The sequence below is a fragment of the Megalops cyprinoides genome, chromosome 7, assembly GCF_013368585.1.
Source record: "Megalops cyprinoides isolate fMegCyp1 chromosome 7, fMegCyp1.pri, whole genome shotgun sequence".
Lineage (NCBI taxonomy): Eukaryota > Metazoa > Chordata > Actinopteri > Elopiformes > Megalopidae > Megalops > Megalops cyprinoides.
Window position 1 is genome coordinate 15,011,957 of NC_050589.1, and position 22,439 is coordinate 15,034,395.

The following is a 22,439-nucleotide window of genomic DNA, read 5'->3' on the forward strand; positions in this document are numbered from 1 at the left end:
TATACGTAATTGTCAGTGCTGTACATGATGTGTGTGACATATTTTCCAACAAATACACTATATTGCTCAGTAATGCGTATCGTCTCCAGCACTGCTAGTATCACGAGAGGTTCCAAAATGTCTGCAGTGACCAGGAAATTGCATGCAGGAAGGGGGAAACAACACATGCACCGCGGGGGGTCTTCCAGGAGCTGAACTCAGCTGGCTTTCACACCACCGCGTGAAAGACGGCGGGTATTTCCATCAGCCTCAGCTTCTTCCCCCCCTCTCTCTACACAGGTGCAATGTAGCACCAAGTCTATTTTTGGAGGATCTTCAGAGCTCAAAAAAGAGCACCCATCAACTCGCTGTGCTGTCTTTCATAGGGAAAAAAAATGAATGGCTATGCCCTGTCCTTGTACCAAACAAACATCCTAGTAAATTGTACTGGAAAGGGTGTCAAGCCTGTCTGCTTGAAACTGCAGATATAGAATAGGGTGAAGGTCCAGGTGGCCTCGCCAAGGAACGCATGTGCAAACCCAGCTGCTTCCCGGTACAGAAATCAGAATAAGCTCTGACCCTACGCACAGTCAAGGCCTGGCCCCATTACTTTTCCTGCCTAGTGCAACCTGCAAGCAAACTAACACGTGAGTGCTGGGTAAGCCAGGTTAAATTCATTAAATCAAGGTTTAATCAGCAGAGTGTCATTAGTGAGAGATCTACATTCATGTTGTGGAAGCTCTTCGATTGGCTGGTCAATCCAGCATTTATTTGCTTGTAAAATTCCCTCAACCAGAGCAACTTGTACAGCTTTAACGCAAGCCTTCAATTAATTAAATCTCAACAATTTAAATTCTACACGACAACCTAATCTAAACTGGCAGATGGACATACTCATTCCAGATAGAATGTACCAAGTCATACCATTTGTATGTTAGTCAGAGCTCCCACCAGAACGTCAGACATAAAAAGAGGATATCCTCATGTGTCTGAATCATTAGGATTTTTTCCCCCTATAAATTAATACACTAGTATTAATACACTAATGCACTAGATTTCTGTATTGCAGGATGTAAAGAACTTGGTTATACCTTGTAAATTTAAACCTATGACATAACAGAGGGGGGAGGGGGGATCTGTGAGGGTGGTGGGTGTGGTCCTAAAAAAAACAAGAAAAAAATCATTCAAGGATCTCAGCCCAATCAGCACATGGTAGGCTTCTCTCCAGAATTCCAGTCTGTTTAAAGGACAGATAAGATCAGTTAAGACTGCCCTGAAAACATTCAGAGCTTTCTATTTATTCAGCTTCATTCATCGTCTAACCAGCGATTTTGACACTACAGATCTTAGAGGATTTGTCTGCACCAGTTCTACAGGACATATGTACCAGTGTGCATTTAAATGAGGTTAATCATTCACTGCCTAAATGTTGAAGGGGAAACAAATGTGAACTAAGACTACTCTAAAAATCGATCAAAGCAAACTTACACAGCTTATACAAAGGTACAGAAACAAAACAAAGTTAAGTTACAGCCGTAATCAAATCTAATATCATACCATTATCTCACCAGCAGAATTATGTTTTTAAATGATACCATTACAATTCAAAGAGCTGCATAATTTCGCCTTTTCTTACACCGCCATCATATCTGCTATCTGTAGAGTGGGACATGCGCTCAACGCTTGACCTGAAGGTTTTTATTAATCCTGTGTGAATATGAGAGCAAAAGCAGCTACTCGACTGCATTAAGCTCATTTGGTTCTCCCTACACATGCTCAGAGCAGATTCCAGACAGCACCACTGGTCCAGTGTGCCCAGGCATGTCTTGCATTGTAAGAAACAGTAATTAGTCCCCAAGAATCGCCAGTCCTGGCTAGTCCACAGCCGCTGGTCTGACGCATAGCTCGAGGGCTTGAGAAACCGCCGTGTAGGCTCTGTACCTCCCACAGCATGTAGCACTGACTGAAAATGCTGAGCTTCATTTAATTTGATCTTATTTTAAATTCAATTGCAGCAATTCATTGAGGGAATTTAGTCTGAGGTATTTCATCAAAGGCTGTCATCTGTGTGTGCACTTCATCTCATCTGGACAATAAGACCATAGTTTCAACAGGCTTGAGGGAACTTCAAACTCGCCCACCCGCACAGTACATGTGGCTAGGTATATGATTAAGATCACATACAGCAAATATGCAGAGATCTATCATTGTCAGCTGAAGCGATCCTGCAGGGATGATAAGAGGAGAGAAGAACAGAGAGATGAATAAAGTACAATTCAAACAATGCACCGACAACCCTTCGAAGATACCGTGGGCAATGTGTGAAAACCACAGCACAGGGGGCTGAAAAGCTGAAAATAAACACCAAAAAGCTGAAATAAGCACTAAACTCCAGAAGTGGCTGAATCGTTGGCATTTCTGTCATCATCCCACTGTGCTGTAATGACAGATTTTTTTTTGTAAAGAGGGGTGCATAGATACAATACTAGAGGCACAAAACAGTTCTCCATTTTGCCATCATCATTCAATGCAAACAGCCATTGTGAGTACCTTTGCGTGACTGACCACAGACTCTCAATGACAAGAGTCTTCACACAGTACAGGCCGCCATCACTGCGTGGAGTGGCCACAGTGTCTGAACCAGAACACACAAGTCTCTGATGGTTGTGGATACCCGGGGAGCTGCTGACCACTTAATGTTCACATAATATTGCTTTGAAGCTGCAGCTACATCAAACTGTTGCTATTAAATTACAGTAACGTTGCAAGGAGTCCACTTGTTGGCTGGTTTTGTTCTGAGGCCACCATAGCCCCCTTAACACAATCTCCCTCCAATAGAAGCGAAGGAAGCTAATTATGCTGGAGAACATCCTGCATTTCTGTGCAGGCACTTCAAAGTCACACACAAAGCTTGTTTACATCCTCTAACCGACAGACTGTGCTGCACAGCAGTTGGGGACAGGGCCTGAAAAGCTGACACTGGGCAGTGGTGTAACTGCCTCTGTGGTGGTTTTTAAAGGCAACGGTGGGGGGTGGAGGAGGAGGAGGGGACGGGGGCTCCTTGGTGAGTCAACGGGCCTCTGTCCAAGATACTGGCCAGGGCCACCCCAGCCCAATGGCATATATCCAGCAACACAGCTCATAATGAGCAAATCAGAACCCTAAAACTCATCAAAAGTACAGCCACTGAATTGCAAGGACCACTAAACTGTGACTGTAATCTAGGCTGTTTTATCCGTACTAAAAACATACAGTAATGAAAAGATGTAGGCTATTCACATGTCCCCCCTCCAAACCAACTCACCACATTCACAAACTAATGGTTTACCAGGAGGGCTTTTGTTTTTCTCTTACCAGGAAACCAGATTAATGCCTCCCTCTACCCACTACTGCACGGCCTTAACACACAGTAGGGCGGGACACTCTGCCATGGCTCATGCTGTTGTTTTTCTCCCCCTGAAACCGCTACATCACCGCTCCCCTGCAGACACACACCTGGGTAAACACGACCGGACCCGGTTTGCCCCAAATTTGGCTGCTAAGACCTGGCACACTGCATTAGAATTGTCGTACTAAGAGCTTATTTCACAGAAACAAAAAAAGTACAAGCAAACAAACAAACTCGCTTTCCAAATTCTTTCCAGAGAGAACGGGAGCCAAAGGTTTGATCTCGGCTAAGATCTCAGGGAAGCAGTGATTTGTGGAGCCACCTCACATGCCCCGACATGCCACAAAGCCCACCCCCACTCCCCAAGATTAATGGGGTTTTTTTTTTGAGCAGCAATACATCAAGCACATGTTTAAAATATGCCAAGAATTACTGAGGAATTCCTTGCAGGGCAAATCCATGCAAATGAGGCGTAATCCAGCTCTGGGATTGGGGTGGCTGTCAGAGGCTTGCGAGCAAAAATCGGGAAAGGGCAGGAAGATGAAAACAGTAAGTGAACCACCCGCGGAGGAAATTTCACAATCCAGCCTCAATGTCTGCGTGTTTCCCGAGTGTGGGAAAGGCCCTCGCTATCCATGCACTCCTGCAATAATTAGGCTTAGTACTTGAAGGGTACTTATAATCAAACCCTACTGTGTCCAATGGGACTCTCACAGCGTGTGTGAGCAGGGGGTGTTCCAGCGCTCCTGAGGGTTTTAATCTAGCAGGTGAGCCTTCCAACGAAATGATAAAAAAAAAAACGTGTTGGGTTCTCAAGTGAACGTGGTAATGTGCCCGCTGCATTCATTTGCGCTGCGGAAACAACCCCAGGTGTGCATCCCGCAGTGACCAGGAAACGATATCACAGCTGAAGGATCAATTAACACGCACACATGGGGGCAGAACAGCACAGAGCCCGGCCGAAACAATGGGAGAACAGGAACTAACAGCTAACTGCTATGAGAAGTCCCAGTGCACATTCAGCTCAGCTTTAAAGAGAGAGCCACCTTTTAAACACTCTCCTACAAAAAAAAAAAAAAAAACTTACAGTTGAAAACGGGCAGATTAAAACACTCATTTTTTGCTGCTGCCGAGGTGTGAGTGATATCTAGAGTGATTGCAAAAATAAATTATAAATCAGCGAGAATAAATCAAGGTCTGTCACTGTCCTGGTGATACGAGTTGTATTTCTCCACTTTTGCCCCTCTCTATCAGCTTTTAATGGCAAAGGCCTGCAGAGTTTAGGCTGACCTGCACAGTTTCCAGCTTACACATGTGTTCAGCATTTTTACACAACTGTGTGACTCTACCATGTCAACGAAACAAGCAGCACAGATACAAAAATAAAAAAAAAAACAACCCTACACATGAACATGAATGAATGAAGGAGAGGCCGATTTAGGGGTAACATACTATGAAACATATAGAGACCATTCTTTGCATTCTCTCTCTGTCTTGTCTTGTCATCTGAAAGAAGCAGTTTTTTTTAATTTTGGAACAGCATTTTGGAACAGCAGAGAATAACCAGCCTAAAAAGTAGACAGTCAGCACCAAGAGCAGTCCCCTGAGAGGGAGGCTGAAGTCTGATGTGTTCAAAACTGATTAAATCTGCATTTCTTTTGGCCCCACCTAGCAGAGAACTCCTCCAAGCAAAGCAGGATGGGCGTGCTGCCTTCCTGACTCAGGCAGCCCAGGGGTTAACTTTCTTTTTGTTAACAACTGCAGATAACCAAAAGAGGAAGCTGAGCGGGGGAGTGTTCCAGGAAAAGACGTCACCTCAGCGACGGTTCACCAGAGAGAGAGAGAGAAGGAGGGCGTATTGGTGGCACAGTTCGAAGGTGATGGCACTGAGGGAAAAGCTGTCACTTTTGACCAGTGTTGAGACTTCACAGCCAAATTGCTTTCCTTGAATGAACTGGCAAAGTCAAAGAGTGAGCCATCTAGTAATGCATAGCAACCCAGCGCAAAAGCCACAATAGACTGAACTAGGTAATTCACTTTGAGTCTTTTTTTTTTTCTTTCAGAGAGCTTGAGAGAGCTGAAGTAAGACCCTCATGAGACAGAAGAGTTGATGAACCCCAATACAATGCACTGACGCCACTGCAACAAAGGTGCACTTTCTTTTCCATTCCCCTGAAGAGGGTCAGTCACAGGGAGATTTACGCGTAGCGCCACTCCGGGCCCATCAATTTCCAAAAAACGTCTGACTCGGGGGGCACAGAGCAAACAATTTCTTTTCATTCAACTTTTCATTTTGAACACGTTTAAAATAAAGCTTTTATTCAACTGAGGGAAAAACAGCCTCCCACCAGAAGAGCCTCTTGGTGCCTTTTGGCCACCTTTGTATAGAAAAGAGCAGTGGAGCACAAAATGTCCTACACATGTTTGGAGCATCTGCTTTTAAGTACATTATAGCCTCATTTTCCCCCTTTCACAGCTGCCTAACAAAAGCACTAACAACGTGTTATCAGAGGTAATCAAAGGTCTACATGGTGTTAACATTGAAAACAACCATTTTTTAATATCTCAGTGGAACACCAGTCACAACATTAGCCACATGACCAAAAACACTATGGTTTCAACACCTAGGTAAAAAGTTGTTACATTTTGTACCCTTGGCTGAGATGATCAGTACTCACACTGCTATCTCCTGGTACGTATCCTTTAGATTGAATGAAAAACAGTATTTCAGAAGATGCAAACAGTGGAAAAGTGCACCTGCAAAGCATACCCAAGACCAATCTGGGATGTATGTAACTCTGCCGTTAAAGCACTCTAAACTGGCTTGAACAAGGCATGTGGTAACCCAGCTGACCTTCATTAAATCATTCGTCTATCTAGCACTGCGTCTCCCTCAGGACCTGTTCATGGATCCCCACTGAGAGCCATAAAGCTCTAGAATAATCTTGCAAGGCCCCAGGACACAGTAATCGCTCCTCAAAACAACAGGCCACTTGAGCCGGTCCGACTGTGGAGGGGAAAAAAAACACACACACACACACACACACACACACACACACACACACACACACACACACACACACACACACACAGAGGCTGTGTAATTGAATTACGCTGAATCTCGGGCCCTGCAGCCCATGGTGTAAATCAAGGCAGCAGGTCTGGAATCAGTCACGCTCGTTTGTCCATCTGAAAACTCCCACGCGACAAACAGAGAGACCCCCGCTGTTCAAGCGGCCCGCTTGAAGGGTCCAGACGGAGAGAGCAGGCACAGCCTCAGCAGATACGGTTTGTGGCGTTCGTTTGACACGTCTGACCCGGGGCTCCGTGCCTGACAAGAGTCAGGACCTCCACCTCCCTCTGCCGTTTCGTACGTCACCCAGCGTCATCGCTGCATCCATTATTTAGTCATCCGGATCAGTTTCACACAGAACAAATTTCGTGACCCTGCCTTTTTGAGATGGGCTCTTACTGGAGCAAATAAGATTGCCATGCTCACCACCCCACACTGCTGCATATTGGAATGGGGGGGGGGGGGGGGGGCAACCACAGAGCAGATCACATGCTCATTGATCCAGTGGTAAAAATTCATTGGTTCAACCGTGTGTGAGTGCGTAAGTGTGTTTGTGTGTGTGTGTGCTTGCTGCCGGCCCCCCGCAGCATCTGCGGACATCAGCTCACTGGAGCGGCAGATGCCATCATTTCACCCCCACTTCCTCTCACACAGAGTTCACTACCCCCCCCCCCCCCCCAACCCCCCAAGGAGCAGCAGCAGTCCGAAGACACAGGCCATTTCCACTGACACATTCCCACTGACACGTCGCAGCTGCACACAAATAACAGCCCTCCCCTATTATTAAAATCTCCGTGTCACCATGCCCGGCACTCAGCGCAAGATTCACGCCGCTGTCAGCGTGACGCCGGCTCCTGGAGGGGAATCTGTGACCTCTGTTCCCAAAACGCCCTGCGAGCCCTTCCGCAGGCGCAATAACAGCATCGAGCAGTGCGTGTCTGTGGGGTGGCTGGATGTGGTTAAGATAAGGCTGCACAGCAGTGCGTCTCTGACAGTAATCAGTCACCCCGTAGTCCTCTGGACACCTGCGACCCCCCCTACCCCGCTGTGTGTCGAACAGGACTGTGACTCCATGCAACACAATGCCATAACACAGGACACTGCAGGACATCCTGGGCTAACTGCGAGAGGGAGCTTCATAACCACAGCAATTAGTTTCTCGATTAGGGCCACTGATTCATCTACATGGCGCAGATGCATGGGAGAAGCTTTGATTGTCTTGTTATGAGACCATTACTGATTTAATGAACCATTTGCGGTTTCACCGGACTAGCCACGTGTACTTAGACATGCATGGCTTAATATCTGAGACAAACATACGCAACTGGCAGAATCAATCAGGTTGCCCCTCTTTCAGTCTGTCAACCTTTTTTGTACATTTGCATCAGTACCTGCTACTCATGATCACGAGGGAGCATGACAAGACAATCCAGGTGGAGTGATGAGATGGAGAAGCACTGAACAGCAAGGATTCTATGGAAGTTCAAAGACCCAGCTGAACCACATGCACCAGAGAGACATTTAGCTGACAGGCCATGGAAACCAAAGCGCTCCATCCACCGGGATCTGGTTTCTAGTGCAGAACATGCCTCGCCTCCGTTCACTCTCGTCATGCCTCTCTTACGAGATGACAGCTTGACATTTCCCAGGATACACGGGGAACGAGTCCGCCTCATCTGTGCTGACGTCAAACGCGAGAGCTCAAGAAGACCCTCTTCCACAGGGGAGCTCATCAAATTCACCAGCGCAGGAAACTGCCCAAATCCTGATAGCCAAATATAAAGAGGTGAAGCATGTGCTAACGGGCCACTTATCATATATCTGGAGGAATAAGAAAAGAGCATGTGTTCCCATGGGACAACAAAACAACACACACTTCCTTTTAGTGAAATGGACTCAAAATTACTGAGAGGCAGTGGGGCCCATATTCTATAGATCATACCAACTGAGAAAGCTGGGAGCCTTCCTGAGCCGTTCTTTAACTGATGGTTTATGTGGCGTCTATGGCGTTTATGGCAGAACCTTCTACCCACAGGTAACAAGGTGTGTTGAATGGCTGAGTGAAAATGCAATCTGCTCATCAAAAACTGGTCAGAATGCTGTAGCAAGTGTGTTGGCAATGGCAAGCAATTCTCCAACCGAACAGTACAACCTTAAAGTACTCTACTACCTTATATTACTGCACCACATTTTTACATTACTGCACGATTGTATAACAATCTCATACAACAGATGTGCTACCAACAAGGGAAACATCTGTCCTTATCCAAAGAGGATTATTATTTTTTTCATATTATCCGTTTATAGACAGATCCATATTTACCTACGCAGTTGAGGTTAAGTGCCCTGCTTTAAGGGCACAACAGCATCGAGGACTCAAACTTGCACTGTCAACACTGCCACCCTGAAGTGTTCCAAGGAGGGTTCTAATTTAACATTAAACTTAGAGATTTAACGTAGGGCAGTCCCAAGAGAATTCTATTTTAACAGTAACTGCAGCGATTTAATGTAGGCTAGCTGGAAGTGAATTCTATTTTAATACTACCCCTGGTCATTACGTATAGGGTCGTCCCTGCAGGATTCTGTTTTTGGCAGGAAATCTGTAGCCTAGGGAGCTGTAATGATACATGTTTTGAGAGGGAAAAAAGGGCATGGGGTTGGTAAGGTGTTGGTTTATTTATGATTTAAAAGGGGGTGAGGATGCAAGTGATCAGGACACAGGCCCAGGGCAAAGTAGGCACAAGACAGTTCATCTTGCTGGCATGGAGCCGTTCACCTTGACACGATGAGAATTCTCAGAACAGGAGGTCACCCAGGTAAATCAATCCACTTTTTCTCCTGAATGCCACAAAGACGACAGGGTAGCTTATTAAAGGCTGAAAGTCACATTCCCCCAAAGGTCTGCTTTCCGAGAGCAGGCGCACCTCAAAACACAGCCCTTCCCTGAGCTAGTGCGGGCGAGCGCGTCTGTGTGCGCCCGCCGTCCTCTCCGCAGGGGAAACGAATGTCATCACATGCACATTAATCCAGACGCCTGCCTGTCAGCACCATGTCAATCTCTTCAACCAGAACGAATGGCGCGGACTTCTCGCTCGCGCATGCGCACATCGATCACAGCTACAACAGCAAGAACAGCCGTCCGCTCCTCTCCGGCTCTTTACGCTTTTATCACTTCCCTGCACTGTGTCTTCACAACGGTATCTCAAAGCTCCCAAAGAGAGTGAAACTGCCAGTAACACTTAAAATGCCGCCACCGTGCCCGTCCATCCATGACTAACGCTTACTATGAGAGCCTCCTAACGCCCTGGCCCAAGTTCTTCAATTACCCCTGAATGCAGCTGAAATCGACAATCAAAAGAACTGATTTCAGCTCTTTCGGCTCCAAGCACAGAACTGCTCTCCAGCAGGGGAACTGAAGAAGCAAAGAGGCAGTGAGGAGCAGAGGGGGAGCGGACATTAAAGGAGGAAGGGAGATAGAGAAAGACATGTGCGAGTCAGTCTGCTTTGCTGCCAGGCCCTGCCTGTCTACAATGCACCACAATCTTAGGCAGTGAATTAAATGTTAAAGTAAGGATGTAAATATGCTGCTGCTTCTATTTCACAGATCTGCAGAAGATGTTTTAGGAGTTTATGGTCGCCTCAGTGGCATCCTGCTGTCATTACACAGGCAGGAGCAGATAAAGGCAGGTTTCAGGACTGGTGCGAGGGAGAGAAATATAAGTGCAACAAGGCTACAAACAAAATTTAGGGTTAGGGTTACAGTTAGGTTAAATGCAACAGCGCTAGGAACAAGATCAACATGTCCACCCACACAAAACTGATCACTAAATTTTTTTAAAAGCTAGAAAAGGCACGGGTTAACCACAGAGAAATTGAAGGAGCTCTACTGCCTATGAGCAGTAGGCCACATGGTACGTGTAAATTTCCTTCCCTGCTGACTGCTTCTAAACATATCAGAGGGAGCACCCATTTTGAAATTAAATTCCAAAAACTGTCATAGCCATGACAGTTATCAACTGCACTCCCCCACACCCCTTCCCATCCTGAACTACGCACCAACTGGCACAGCCAGTTCAACAGCAAAAATTATAGCTATAAAAGTGCTTATATCAGAGCTCAAAACCGAGCAGAAACCACAGCTCAAGGGATGCATGGTAGAATTCACATAAAAATACTTATGCCTTGTCTTTAAAGGAAGAACACAATTCAGACACCATACTGTTGGGAGACTGGGCAGGAGGCTCTTAATTGTCAGTGATTTGTCTGCATCCTGTGACACTGAGACATTTATTTCTCTTTACAGAGACAGTATGCACTAACTGTACAAAAGCTGCATTTTTTAACAGACAGAGCAACAAACATCACGGTTGCTTCAGAACTCCAGCTCAGAGTCATGTTTTTTCATGTTTAGAGAAGAGGGCCGGGCCGATCCTTCACCGTTGAGCTGTAATTACAGCTGAATCCACAGATGTCTCGTACTACACAGAGCCGTAATGATGAGTAACGAGGCTGCCCACAGAACCGGCAGGTAAAGGACGCCTCCTCAGCAACAGGGGCCCTCAAACAACGTTAGCTCTCATAAACCAGAGAATAAAGGGGAAATTTAGAAAACGCGACGGGGCTCCTTCAAGACAGCAGAATGGACCGTAACGGACAGATGACGTCGTGCTTGTGGCTTCGCCTGACGGTAGGAGCCCAGCAGCCAGGAACCAGCTGCAGAGCTGCTTCTGCCATCTGGAACAGGGCTTTCCAGCAACTGGAGGATGATTATTTCTGTTTCTAAAATTAAACCTTGCCCACAACTGTTTTTGTTTTGCACAGGATTCATGATCCTGCAGGAAAAAAAAGAGGAACAACAAAACCTTCGTTTTGCTTAGCTGAAGCCACACAGAAGCAATGCAATTCAAAAGGAGCGGACAAGGTTAATGGTGCATTTAAAAAAAAAAAAAAATCTGTCATTGCTGCCATGGCTGCCTGGAAGAATATAAAACAATCACTCACCACCTTCCACCTCATCATATTTAAGCTTCAATAAACCCCAAAAAGAACTGATTTAATCATTTAGAGAAATGAAGATGGTATCTTGTTCTCCCACAGTTACTGGATGTATTATTTTAAAAGGGCCCGCTTCACCGCTCAAAGCACATTGCTTCTGAAAAGCTAATCACTGCTGCCATACACCTTGAAGGGATCTGCATAGTAAGCTTCCCAAAATGTCTTGAATTAAATGTGCATGTTAGCTTTGGTCCTCCTGCAATCCCCTCATACACTGATAAGATCTCAATACAATTTGAAACAACATCAAAGTGAATTTCTCTTTGGTTTCTTCGATGTGCCGCATATTTCATAATGCCATGTATCCACACGCACACTGTGGACACGTAATCCCCAGACTGATTTAAGTGTTGCAGAAAACCACCAACCGAGAAACACAACCCCCTCCCCTGCTCTATCCACAAGCTGCACCACCCAGCTGAGACTTGGAGGGCACCTGGACCAAGTACAATTCAGTGCAAACCACAAACCAAGACTGACATATCATCATAATCTGTCAGCATCTTTTGGAAAATTAACAACAGCATTAGTGATAAATCAATATTAGTGACATAAATAATTTCAGTGGCATTTTAGTTTTCCAAAGATGTGCTTCTTTTACAAAACCGATTAGTTTCTGACAGAGCTGACAGAGTCTAATGTTGCCTAATGCTCACTTTCACTGATTTCACAGAACTCAACACCGTTCCTAGAATGTAAAAGGAGCAAGGATTCCATTTATTTGTCAAGACTCACAGAGGTTTCAAAGCAGAAGTAAGCTCATGAACATCCATTACAGCCAGAAAATTAGGAGAGAGATACAGCATTTCTGTTCCACCTATGACCTGGCTAATGCCCAACAAGCTCTGGGTATGGAGGTAATGTTGAGACAGACAACATCCACAATACATTAGATCGACAGAGGGTTCAATCGAAACCCTCGCACCGAAACATCACCATCAGCACCCCGCTGGCAGTAATCCTCAAAGATTACTGATCTGATTTACAATCTCTCTCTGTCCTGTAATCACTGCTCCGACCTCCCGAGTCTAAAAGCCAGAGGTAGTGATGGCCAGTTATTCAGGCACCGTTATCGCCTTCACTGATGCTTTCGTTGTACTTGTAATTCAGTTCGGCTCCACAAACTTGGCCCCGGCATATGCACTCCAGAATAAGGGGAAAACAGAGAATGTTCTGAATCAGACTGTGCAATTTAGACCAGATAAGGGTCTCCAGGGGACAAGGTAACATGAAGAAGGAAAACTAATGCTTCATTTGTATTCAGAAAGCAGGCAGATTCCCCCCTTTCAATCCCATAGTCCTCACATCTGCTATGAGCAATGATCCAAGCCCAGAAAGCATGTAGGACCTCTCTACTATACTGGTCTTCAACAAGTGACCAGCAAAAAACTCCACACCAGGGTCTACACATGATTTATCACTTGCTGGTCAATGAGCTTCAAGTAATTAGAAACATTTAGAAAATCAACTGTTTTTGATGGCTCTAGCCAATCATTAACAGTAATTAGAAATTCTGCTGTCTGAATTCAACCCCCCCCCCTTTTTTTTGAGTATGTGTCACCCCATGTCCCGTCAGTTCTTATAAGCAGCCACACAGTGAGGTTCATAAGACATCTGTCCTTGCCAGCTCTCAGGCTGCACGGTTTTACCGTGCGCTTAACTACACAACGAAAAAGGAATAAACTTCCTATTAGTGACAGGGCGTTGAATTTTTCCTGCGGCACTGGGTCGTGTAAGAGGATAACAAGGCCAGCGCTTGAAATATCCTCACGGACTTGGCTCTGTAGCCTGGTGTTTAGGTTGCACCCCATGTGCAGGCTATGAGGTCACTGGGACCTTGCTCAGGGGCACACCGATGCGGTTCCCACCACTGAGCCTTCTGCGAAAAAGCACCCTGGGAGAACGCACAGCCAGCGCATACGGCTTTGTAAAACAAGCAGGGATTTCTCAGAAACGGCAGTGCACTTTTATTTAGAAACCAATTAGTAACATTTGCCTTTTGAGGCTTTTGCCAAAAGAACATTTTTTTTTCCTTTCAGGAAATTTGGTAAAGATATCACTCCTTTTCTACATGCCTGATGGCTGAGTTCTCCTCCTTTCTCACTGTGAGGGTGGGATTAGCTTTAGTTTCTCATAAGAAAATGAGACTGAGGGCCAAACAAAAGCATGGCCCTGCTTCCGGAGTTCTGTTTTTTGTGAGCTGACCACACCAGAAGGTCAAGGAGACCACCCTGATGACACCTCATCAGGAGCCAAAAAAATGCAAAAAAACGAGCAGCGCACCTCTTTTCACATTGCTGCCTTGCCCTGGTGGTAAGGGAGAAAACAGAAGCTGTAGCAGAAAAGGCCCTCTCTGTGAGGTCATAACTGAAGCCCTATCTGCAAGCCTTGTACCTACCATATACTAGAACCTCAAATTCCTTTAACACAGGTTCTAAGTGAGGTCACTGTGGCTTCACTGTGGCACTGGGAGCAAGCCAGGTCCAGAAGATGCTTCCATGCTGTTGGACTGCAAAAGATATAACTCTCCAGCTCTGTCCCACATTACACAACACTGCTGGCCTAGCTTTCAACAGGGGGGGCCTCTTTGTGTGATGATCAAAGCTGTTCTGTCTAAGAGAATGAAGCTTACCAAAGCTTCTGCTTTGTAATTAAACAGCTTGACACAGTTACATCCACTTTTCCACCGCGGGGCTTAAATTGGTCCAAACCTTGGCCTGGTATATGTGGTTGATGTTTTTTTTTTTTTTTGTTAAGCCTCTAAGTCTGGGTCATGAACTTGAACACAGATGGAGAAATCCAGACTAAGGACTAAGACTAAGGCACTGGACTAGTTGGTTAGTTGTCATTTGTTATGTCAGTAGTATTACCAGAAAGAGTGGCATGATTGTATGAACAGAATGTATAACACGCTGCAGATTACAAATAAAATAAAACAAAACAAACAAAAAAAAATCAACCAACAATGGTACTTTGGTATCAAACAATGCACAGCATCCTCGGGCAAACATCCCAGCTTACAATGCTAGTGTGATAGATGGTTCCATGATGGAAAGGGAGCTAACCTAGATGAGGCTGCACTTTTCACATTGCATTATGATGAGCGCAATTTGGTGGCAGTAACACCATGCAATTTGAACGTGTTGTAACGGTTGGAATGCGAAACCCAGCTGTTTGTCCATTTATTCAGGAAACAAGGGAGGAAACTGCAAATTAGCCAACCCATTTTAAACGTATCAGCCTAAAATACATCCGTATCTTTTAAATACATGCAGCATTTCTTGCTGGTAAAGACGGTCACCATAAGGTCACGCTCGATAATGTCCATTTTTCAGACTTGCTCCAGTCAACTCCCATTTCTCCTCGCTCACTGTATAGCCATGAGTAAGAATACAGTATTTTTGAAATTAATTTCCTGTCATGCTTCCACTTCCTGTGGTCCACTGCCACACTCGTTCATGTGGTGCTTCACAGGCATGTTTGCTTAAGCAGCGTTCATGTCCGCGAAGTGTTTGTACAGGTAACATTAGCATCTACCATAGAATAACATTTACATGTAAAACAGGTGGTGGCGGCAGCGAGAGGAGTCTACAGGTCAACTGCAGCAATGATTCGCTCCACACCTCTCTTACCTCTTAGAACCAGCTGGGCCATAGCCAACCTTTTGCCTGAACATTCAATACACGCATGCCTGACGTGCACAGAACAGGCAGTCCACTGGTTTTCAGAGGTGTTTATGACCTCTTGTGCAAGGTGTCATCCAGGCAATGAAGCGTTCATAAGTTTCCATTAAAATTGCCCTCACTCTTATTTTTTTCCCTCCCTACTGCTCTCTCTCGTTCTTTCTCCTTCTCTCCCCCTCCCTCCCGCTCTCCCTCCCTCACACACAGTCTGGGCAAGAGGAAGTTGCCAAAGGAAATTTCCATTGGGATGCTGAGCTGAAAACAGGTGGTTAGAAAAATCACAGAAAAGAAAAAAATAAATGCAGAGAGCAACAGAATTCACTGATGATCAAGTTGCAGGAAGGCTTATGTTTGGGTTAAAGTCCAGAATCTGAAATTGAGCCACTGAAGGGTAGCTTTTTGTCTATTAACGTTTTAACCAACAAAACCTTTCAATAAACATTTTTTTGCCTGGGGATTTCCAAGTGAAAAAAAGGAAACAGAAACTAAAGCAGATGTCAGGTCCTTTTAGGCCCTTAAAGGTATTTCATCTAAGCTGAGAAAGAGAATGAAGTCACTGTCCCTACAGCTGCCAAACTCCTGAGATAGCCATCGACCACACTGCTGAATTCAATGCACCAACGTTCTCTTGCTAAAACACTGTGTCAAAGAAAGAATGCCGTCTTATGAAAACTAACAGTCGACAAGATCTCCTTCTTGGCTTTTGAAGCCGACAGGAAGCCCACGCCTGTTCTCCAGGTTTCCACGACAGCATATCATAACTCTCAAAGGCTTCTGAGAGGCGAGATGTGGCGCTTTTCAGAGAATCTCACACCAATTCTTCACGGTCTGCCATGCTCACATAGACCAAAGTTTACATCTGTTCAGTCAGTGCAGAGACAAGGAGAGGCCAAGCAAGGTAGCACTTCCCCACCAAAAATGTTTTCAGTCTCTTGGCTTTCGAGCCAGACAAAGTCTAGCTTCATTCTACCAGCTAAATGACTAACTCCTCCTGATGTCAACAACCATGAAAAGAAAGATGTACATGACTCAATATCCCCTACTGCAGTTCCTAACATTATCTGTTGAAAGCTGGAAATCCCAGAACTAAACTAGTAGCAAAGACACAGTATAGCATTACAGTCTTTACAACCATTTCAACTGGCAAGTTGAAATTTAACAAAACACTTTGTAACACTAAAACAACAGAATGATGTTTTGTATGGAACTGGACAGCAGTTTCTAGGTTTTCAGATTTTCACCAGATAAATATATTCTGCCATACGGTGCACTTTAAGTGAATGCGCGCACGAGTGTCTCACGTCATTGTGTAATGTAACCTCCCTGTGTATGGTGACTCAGATGTACTAATATACATGTAAACCAGGACACTGCTTTAGATATTCATTACTGTTATACTGCTATGACGCATACAATTTGCGGACGCACAAAATGGTAATTCATTTGTAATTAACAGCACTCAATCTCATCATCCGATCTTTCGGAGTTGTGTAATCCATAAGACTGAACCGTAGGCTTTTCATTAAGGTTTTAAATTACTACAGAGACGCCATGAATGATGTTGTCGGCCAACACTGCATATGACTGCAAAACCACTGAGTTAGAGCTCCCCCCTTCAAAGCAAAAACCTTTGTGCTAGTTTACCATCTTTATTTCTTATTTGACTGTATCTCTGCAACACTTGCTTTAGCTAAGTGTTGTCCAGTTTGCACGGAAGACAGGCACACCAAAAGCCTGTTTTGTCTTTACTGAGTTTTTTGTTATTGATTCAACACATGACATTACCCATCTTAACATTTTACACTGTCAAGTTCTGGAGCCCATTCACAGAATTAGTAGAATTATGAGTTCACTAATTCAAAAGAAATATCCAGCAGCATTCACTTGGGATTTGAACCAATGACTGTCAGGACTGGAAAGCAGTGCCTTTTAAGTGCAGACAGCTTTTACTTTACTTTCAACCTCAGCATTATGTGACAAATGTTATCAATACTGTCACAGGTGCTATGCTACACTCTTTTGATCTGCAGTATCTACACAATGTGCGTGTTCCTCTGATCAAAAGCTGATATTATCACTGCAGGAAACAAAACCTTGCTTGACATGCAGTTTTCACTGATGATGTTTTGCGGTTAGCTCAATGTCTTTCTTCCTAAGCTAAACACTACAATAAACTGCATTCTGAAATAAAGATGTTAGGCCAGTTATCTGAAGGGCACAATCCAGTTGAAGAACAACTGACCGTGCAGCGTTCTTGCGTTTCCTACAGTTTGAATTTGCTCTTCTAACCGTCATTAGTATGGTTTGATAGGCCTTGTTTAGCCAAAGGACTGTTATGAAAACAAACAAAAAGAACAGTGTTTACACACAGGGGCCAGCGAGAGGTGGTTTGGATGCTGGCTTCTAGGATAGGAGGAGGACACGCACTGTCCAGCACACAGCCTTCTGTGAGGAAAACAAAGACGGTGATTTTGTTCGGCAATCGCTCCAGCTACCAAGTGCCAGAAAATCCAATCCTCACAGACACACTGGTAATGGGGGCTATGGCGGGGGGTATGGGGGATGAGGGGATTGTGCACAGACACTGATGTTTCTGAGAGACCAAGAGGAGAAGGACTGGCTATATCTCTGAAAATTTAAGCTGAGAGGGAAATATTATCAGATGATCACGTCATCCCTGAAACTTATCTTTGAAGTCAGCCATTTTAAAGGGGCTGTCCATCTACATAAACGTTTAGTCTACTTCGAATACATGGAACCACAACAGGAAGCACAATGTAACAATGCCAGGAAAGACAATGGTGAAGACCAAAAAAAATCCCTTGCTGCAGGAGTCTAAACTAGTATTTCACACAGAGCTTTGTCCAGTTTTGTGAGAATTTAGTCTCAATGGTCATGTTGGCATCAGTCTGTCCTTTGGGTTCCAGCTTGTCTCTTGAAATCATCTGCCATAGAAACTGTTACATTGCTGACAGAGCATTGATCGTTAATGATGGAAAATGGCTCTGTTTGTAACAGTAATGCAGGTATGCTTGACACATGACACAAAGCTAGGCTATAGTTACTGCCCCGACCCATCTGGAGACAGACAAGTAAAACATCCCTGAAGCAACTGCAGCAAGACACCACAAAACTAAAGCTCAATAGTCCTCCTCCTCATCAGGTTTTTTTTTCAGCTGAGCAGGGGAAGGCCAAGTCTATGTGTGTCATTGATACCATCATATACCATCCCAGTTCATACACAAAACCAGACCCTGTCTGATATTATGGTAAACAGGCAGACCCAGTTAGCAGGGATCCTATGGGAATCACAGAAATTGTGAGTGGATAACTACTGTGTCCGGAAACCACTGATGGGATGGAAGTGTTGCTGCAACAAGCTAAAAGCAGCATGGAGGAGTAGGGGTTTGGAAACTGGATGGGACCAGATGGGTGCAGGCTCAAAACTTGGATAGAACAGGGTGACTGTATCCTTGAATCTAGATACTACTTCAGTTAATATCCAGCTGTATAAATGGTAATGTGTGAAATTACCATTAGAAAAGGGCATCTACTGAGAAAATGAAATATGTAAAAAAAAAAAGTGCTGTCAAGAGAAGGTCCACAGCAGATGGCTGGGAAAATCCAAACTCACTGTCAGAAAGGAACGGCTTTGAAATTAAATGCAGGTAATTACCCTGTAACTCCAGATACTGCTAACATCCCAGTTTTATCCAAGTCTGATCTATTATCACAAGTGTAGGAAACTGGTCATTCTGTCAGGTGCATGACCACAGTTCTCCAATGAAGACGATCAATTAAGCCAGAAAGAAACACCTCTGTACTCTGTTTTTTTTTTTTAGCTGTAGAGGAAATTTCATTCATTAGACATGCCCGCAAGCATACAGACTCAAGCACATTGCATTTTTAGAGCTTTAGATAACTGACAGTTAAACTGCTGATGTGTGCAATATGGCCATTAACGAGCTACACAGTGCAGATGGAGGGGGACATAAACTATTAAACTACCCATCATTACTTCATAAATTAATTACAGAAAGGCTTCAAATATATGTTGGTTATGCGACCAAATAAACCATTCATTTCATTCATACATCCATGGTCTCATTTCTTTTCAAGCCTGATTCTACCTTTCAAAGTATATACATACAGAGACGGTTTGATAAACTAGGATGCTTTGTACTGTAACCAAGGTGATTCGTGGGCTTATGTTTTTGTAATAATATTTTTGATACATAATGAATGGAACGTATATTATGGTTGTACAAGGAAAATAAATCGAAAACACCCACAGTACTGGTATGACAATCATTTTACATTTACCCACCAAAAATGCCTTTTTTCCCCAACAGGAAAGAATGAGTGCCTCTCTGCACGGCTGATTAAATACAAGAGTTTAATTTGATAATTGCTTCTTTTTGGCGGCCAGCTGATCCTGACTCAAAGCAAAACAAATACGCTCAGAGCATGCTGAGAAACATCGACGGCATCGAAGCAGGCGCTCGCACTTGTATGTTTTGGGATACCGCTGGTTTAATCGAATCGCCGCAACAGAATGCAGCCACATATCTACAGCAAGTACCGTTTCATGCCTTCCCGCTACCATTTTTCAGAAATAATCAGGACGACGTCGTGTCTTGAAGAACAACTACGTTTCGGATCACACTGCTGCAGAACCACGCACTAATTTTAGTGCGTGTTCACTCAGCGAGCAAGATAAAGACGTGATGTTGCTAACAAACACACAAACGTTGCGAAGCTTTAACTGTGAACCACCAGTGTAGTTTTCACGTCTGCACACTGTTCATGGGATTTCATGTACAACAAAGGTGTGTTTTAATTAGAAAAAGAAAACAGTAATTCGTACCTAATAAAAGCAGCTTCACCTCTCTTGCGGCTTTCTCTCCATCTTCTCGTAGATTTTTATCTATCATTTTTGATCTCTCGGCGGCCGCTTTATCTTCAGCACTTACAGTACACCCCATGGCTCCAGGACCACGCGAACTCTCACGCCTTAAGCTTTGCAAAATATTTGTAAAATTCTGACACAAGGTTAGGATAGTTTCTAAGATGTTCTGAGATGTTACAGATGCAGCAGCGTTCCTTGGTCAACTGGTCCTCTTCAAAAGCGTGTGTATGGTAACGTCACCTTATCAGAGCATTAACAAAACAAAAAACACAAGTTATCAGTTTAATCCAGTAGCACGCGCATCAGTTTTGACAAAAATGGAGAAAAATTCCCGTCCAGAATATTTTGAGTCCTTTTCTATTTTATTTTCAATTCTCCAATTTGCGTGTATACTACTGTCCCATCAATCAACCTTCTCGGATATCCACAGCGCATGTGATAACATTTAATGTTAGAAGATATCCAAAAAAACTGAAAGAAATGCACTGTTGTGATAATTAGACCAGACTGACCAATAAGACGCAAGGAACCGATAATCGCTTTTTTGGAAGTCACATTCAGACCCAGAAAAGTTAGACCAAGGTTCGCCGTTGAGCTTGTAAGTGCAGACAACAAGGTAAGGAGGAAGTCTGTCGAGCGGCAGAGGTGCGTATTCCAGATGCAGGGCAGCGCTTGGTGATTGAATCGATATCGAACAGCGCAAAATCGGGTCAGTCAGCCACCGTTGCAGATAGCAGCTCTTAAACTGCCTTCCCTTTTCCCCAGCTCTTGGTATTCAGAGCTCAGCAGTTCTGCTGATATGTACGGGTCTAATTTTCCTCTCCTCTCGTTTTGATTTATTTTTGTTTCGCCGTCGCCACACCCGAACCCAAAGAGAAGTTCTCTTCCCGACAAGCAGGAGAAAATATGAAACCTCCCAGCACAGTGAGCGCGCTGCCAGTCGTCCGCCACAACGCCCACTGGACTGCATCATGGGAGTTGTAGTCGATATTGTTTCGTTATTGCTAATACATTTGGCTTATTTCTGTCGTTTGTATTTATTTTAGATAATGCAAAAACTCTGTAATATAAATTCACCTTTTCCCGTCGCCAAGAATGATATCAAGAACACTTATATATATGCATTTATCCATTGATTCATTTATTAGATTCGTGGATTACCTTAGTTAAAAGTAAATAAATAAAAGACATCGAAAATACTAAACTCAAACAGAAAACACAACCAATGGCGTCAATACACAATTATTAGTATGTTGCATAGTAAAGTAAAGCAACTAAGGCACCCAGTCCTTATAAATATTTTCCTAAATGATAAATGTTGTAGTGTATGTTTAGGCGCAACTTTTGTCACTTTTTTTGTTTGCTTTAGGAAAGAAGGGAGAACACATCTAGGAGTATGGAATATACAATATTTTGTATGAAAACAAAATCTTGGTTGTGTATGGTGAGTGACAGATATATGAGACACTGCAGAGTCCTCCATGCTAGTTTTAAAATGGACATAGCCTGCAACCAGCGGGCAGCGGATGGTTTACCAGACGGTAAGATTTGTCAACACTGAGATCTTTGAATTAAACATGTTAAGACACTGGGGACCAGCGGGTAGAAAATAAACAATAGTGTTAAAATCATGGAAAGGTCTCTAAAGGCCAAAATGATCTGCTGTAAAGGGATAACATCAGGCTACAGACAGAACCTTGAGGTACAACCGCTACCGGATAGTGGAAAGCAGAGATGGAAACTCTCCAAGAGTTATACATGCAGTAATATACAGTTATACAGAATTATACATTGCAAATTTATACATGCGGTTACAATATCTACATTATTACAACTGAGACAACCCTTTAGAAGCAGCTCTAAGATCCACCATGCTGTCTTTTTCACCAAAAACACAACAAATGTTTGATTGCTTTTGGAAAAAAAATCTTAGACTTTCTATTAACCTGGATTATGTACTGTCGACCTAGTTCATATTAATCCTCAAAGTAAATATTTATATTTGGAAATGTACATGATTTGTGTGTAGCATTGGATTACTTTATCTGATGTGCATATCTCATTATGAGACAGAAAGTGGATATGTAAGAAAGCTATACAGATCCATAGCGCCCTCTTGTGCTCAAATGTCATATGAATTTAGAGGAAATAATTATGACAAATTTAACAAGTGTACATGGGACCAGTTACAAAAATGATACGTAGGTAGATCGATTCATAAACACTTTATAAAGCAGGATTTGTAGACACAAAACAACTTTTTTTTTTATTTTTCTTTATATTTATTAAATATGGTAAAGTATTTTTAAAATAGTCTATTCTCCGCAACTTTTTCCACATTCACAAATTATG

At 43.8% G+C, this 22,439-nt stretch overlaps 1 protein-coding gene across 1 annotated transcript in view; it reads right to left on the bottom strand.

Moving 5' to 3' along the window:
• Positions 1-21,002, bottom strand: part of gnai2b (guanine nucleotide binding protein (G protein), alpha inhibiting activity polypeptide 2b) — an 87,950-nt gene extending 66,948 nt beyond the window's left edge. Inside the window, exon 1 of the mRNA XM_036532575.1 lies at positions 20,046-21,002. Within this exon, the coding sequence (XP_036388468.1) occupies positions 20,046-20,163 (118 nt within the window). The 5' untranslated portion in view covers positions 20,164-21,002. The remainder of the gene's footprint in view (positions 1-20,045) is intronic.
• Positions 21,003-22,439: the final 1,437 nt, after the last annotated feature.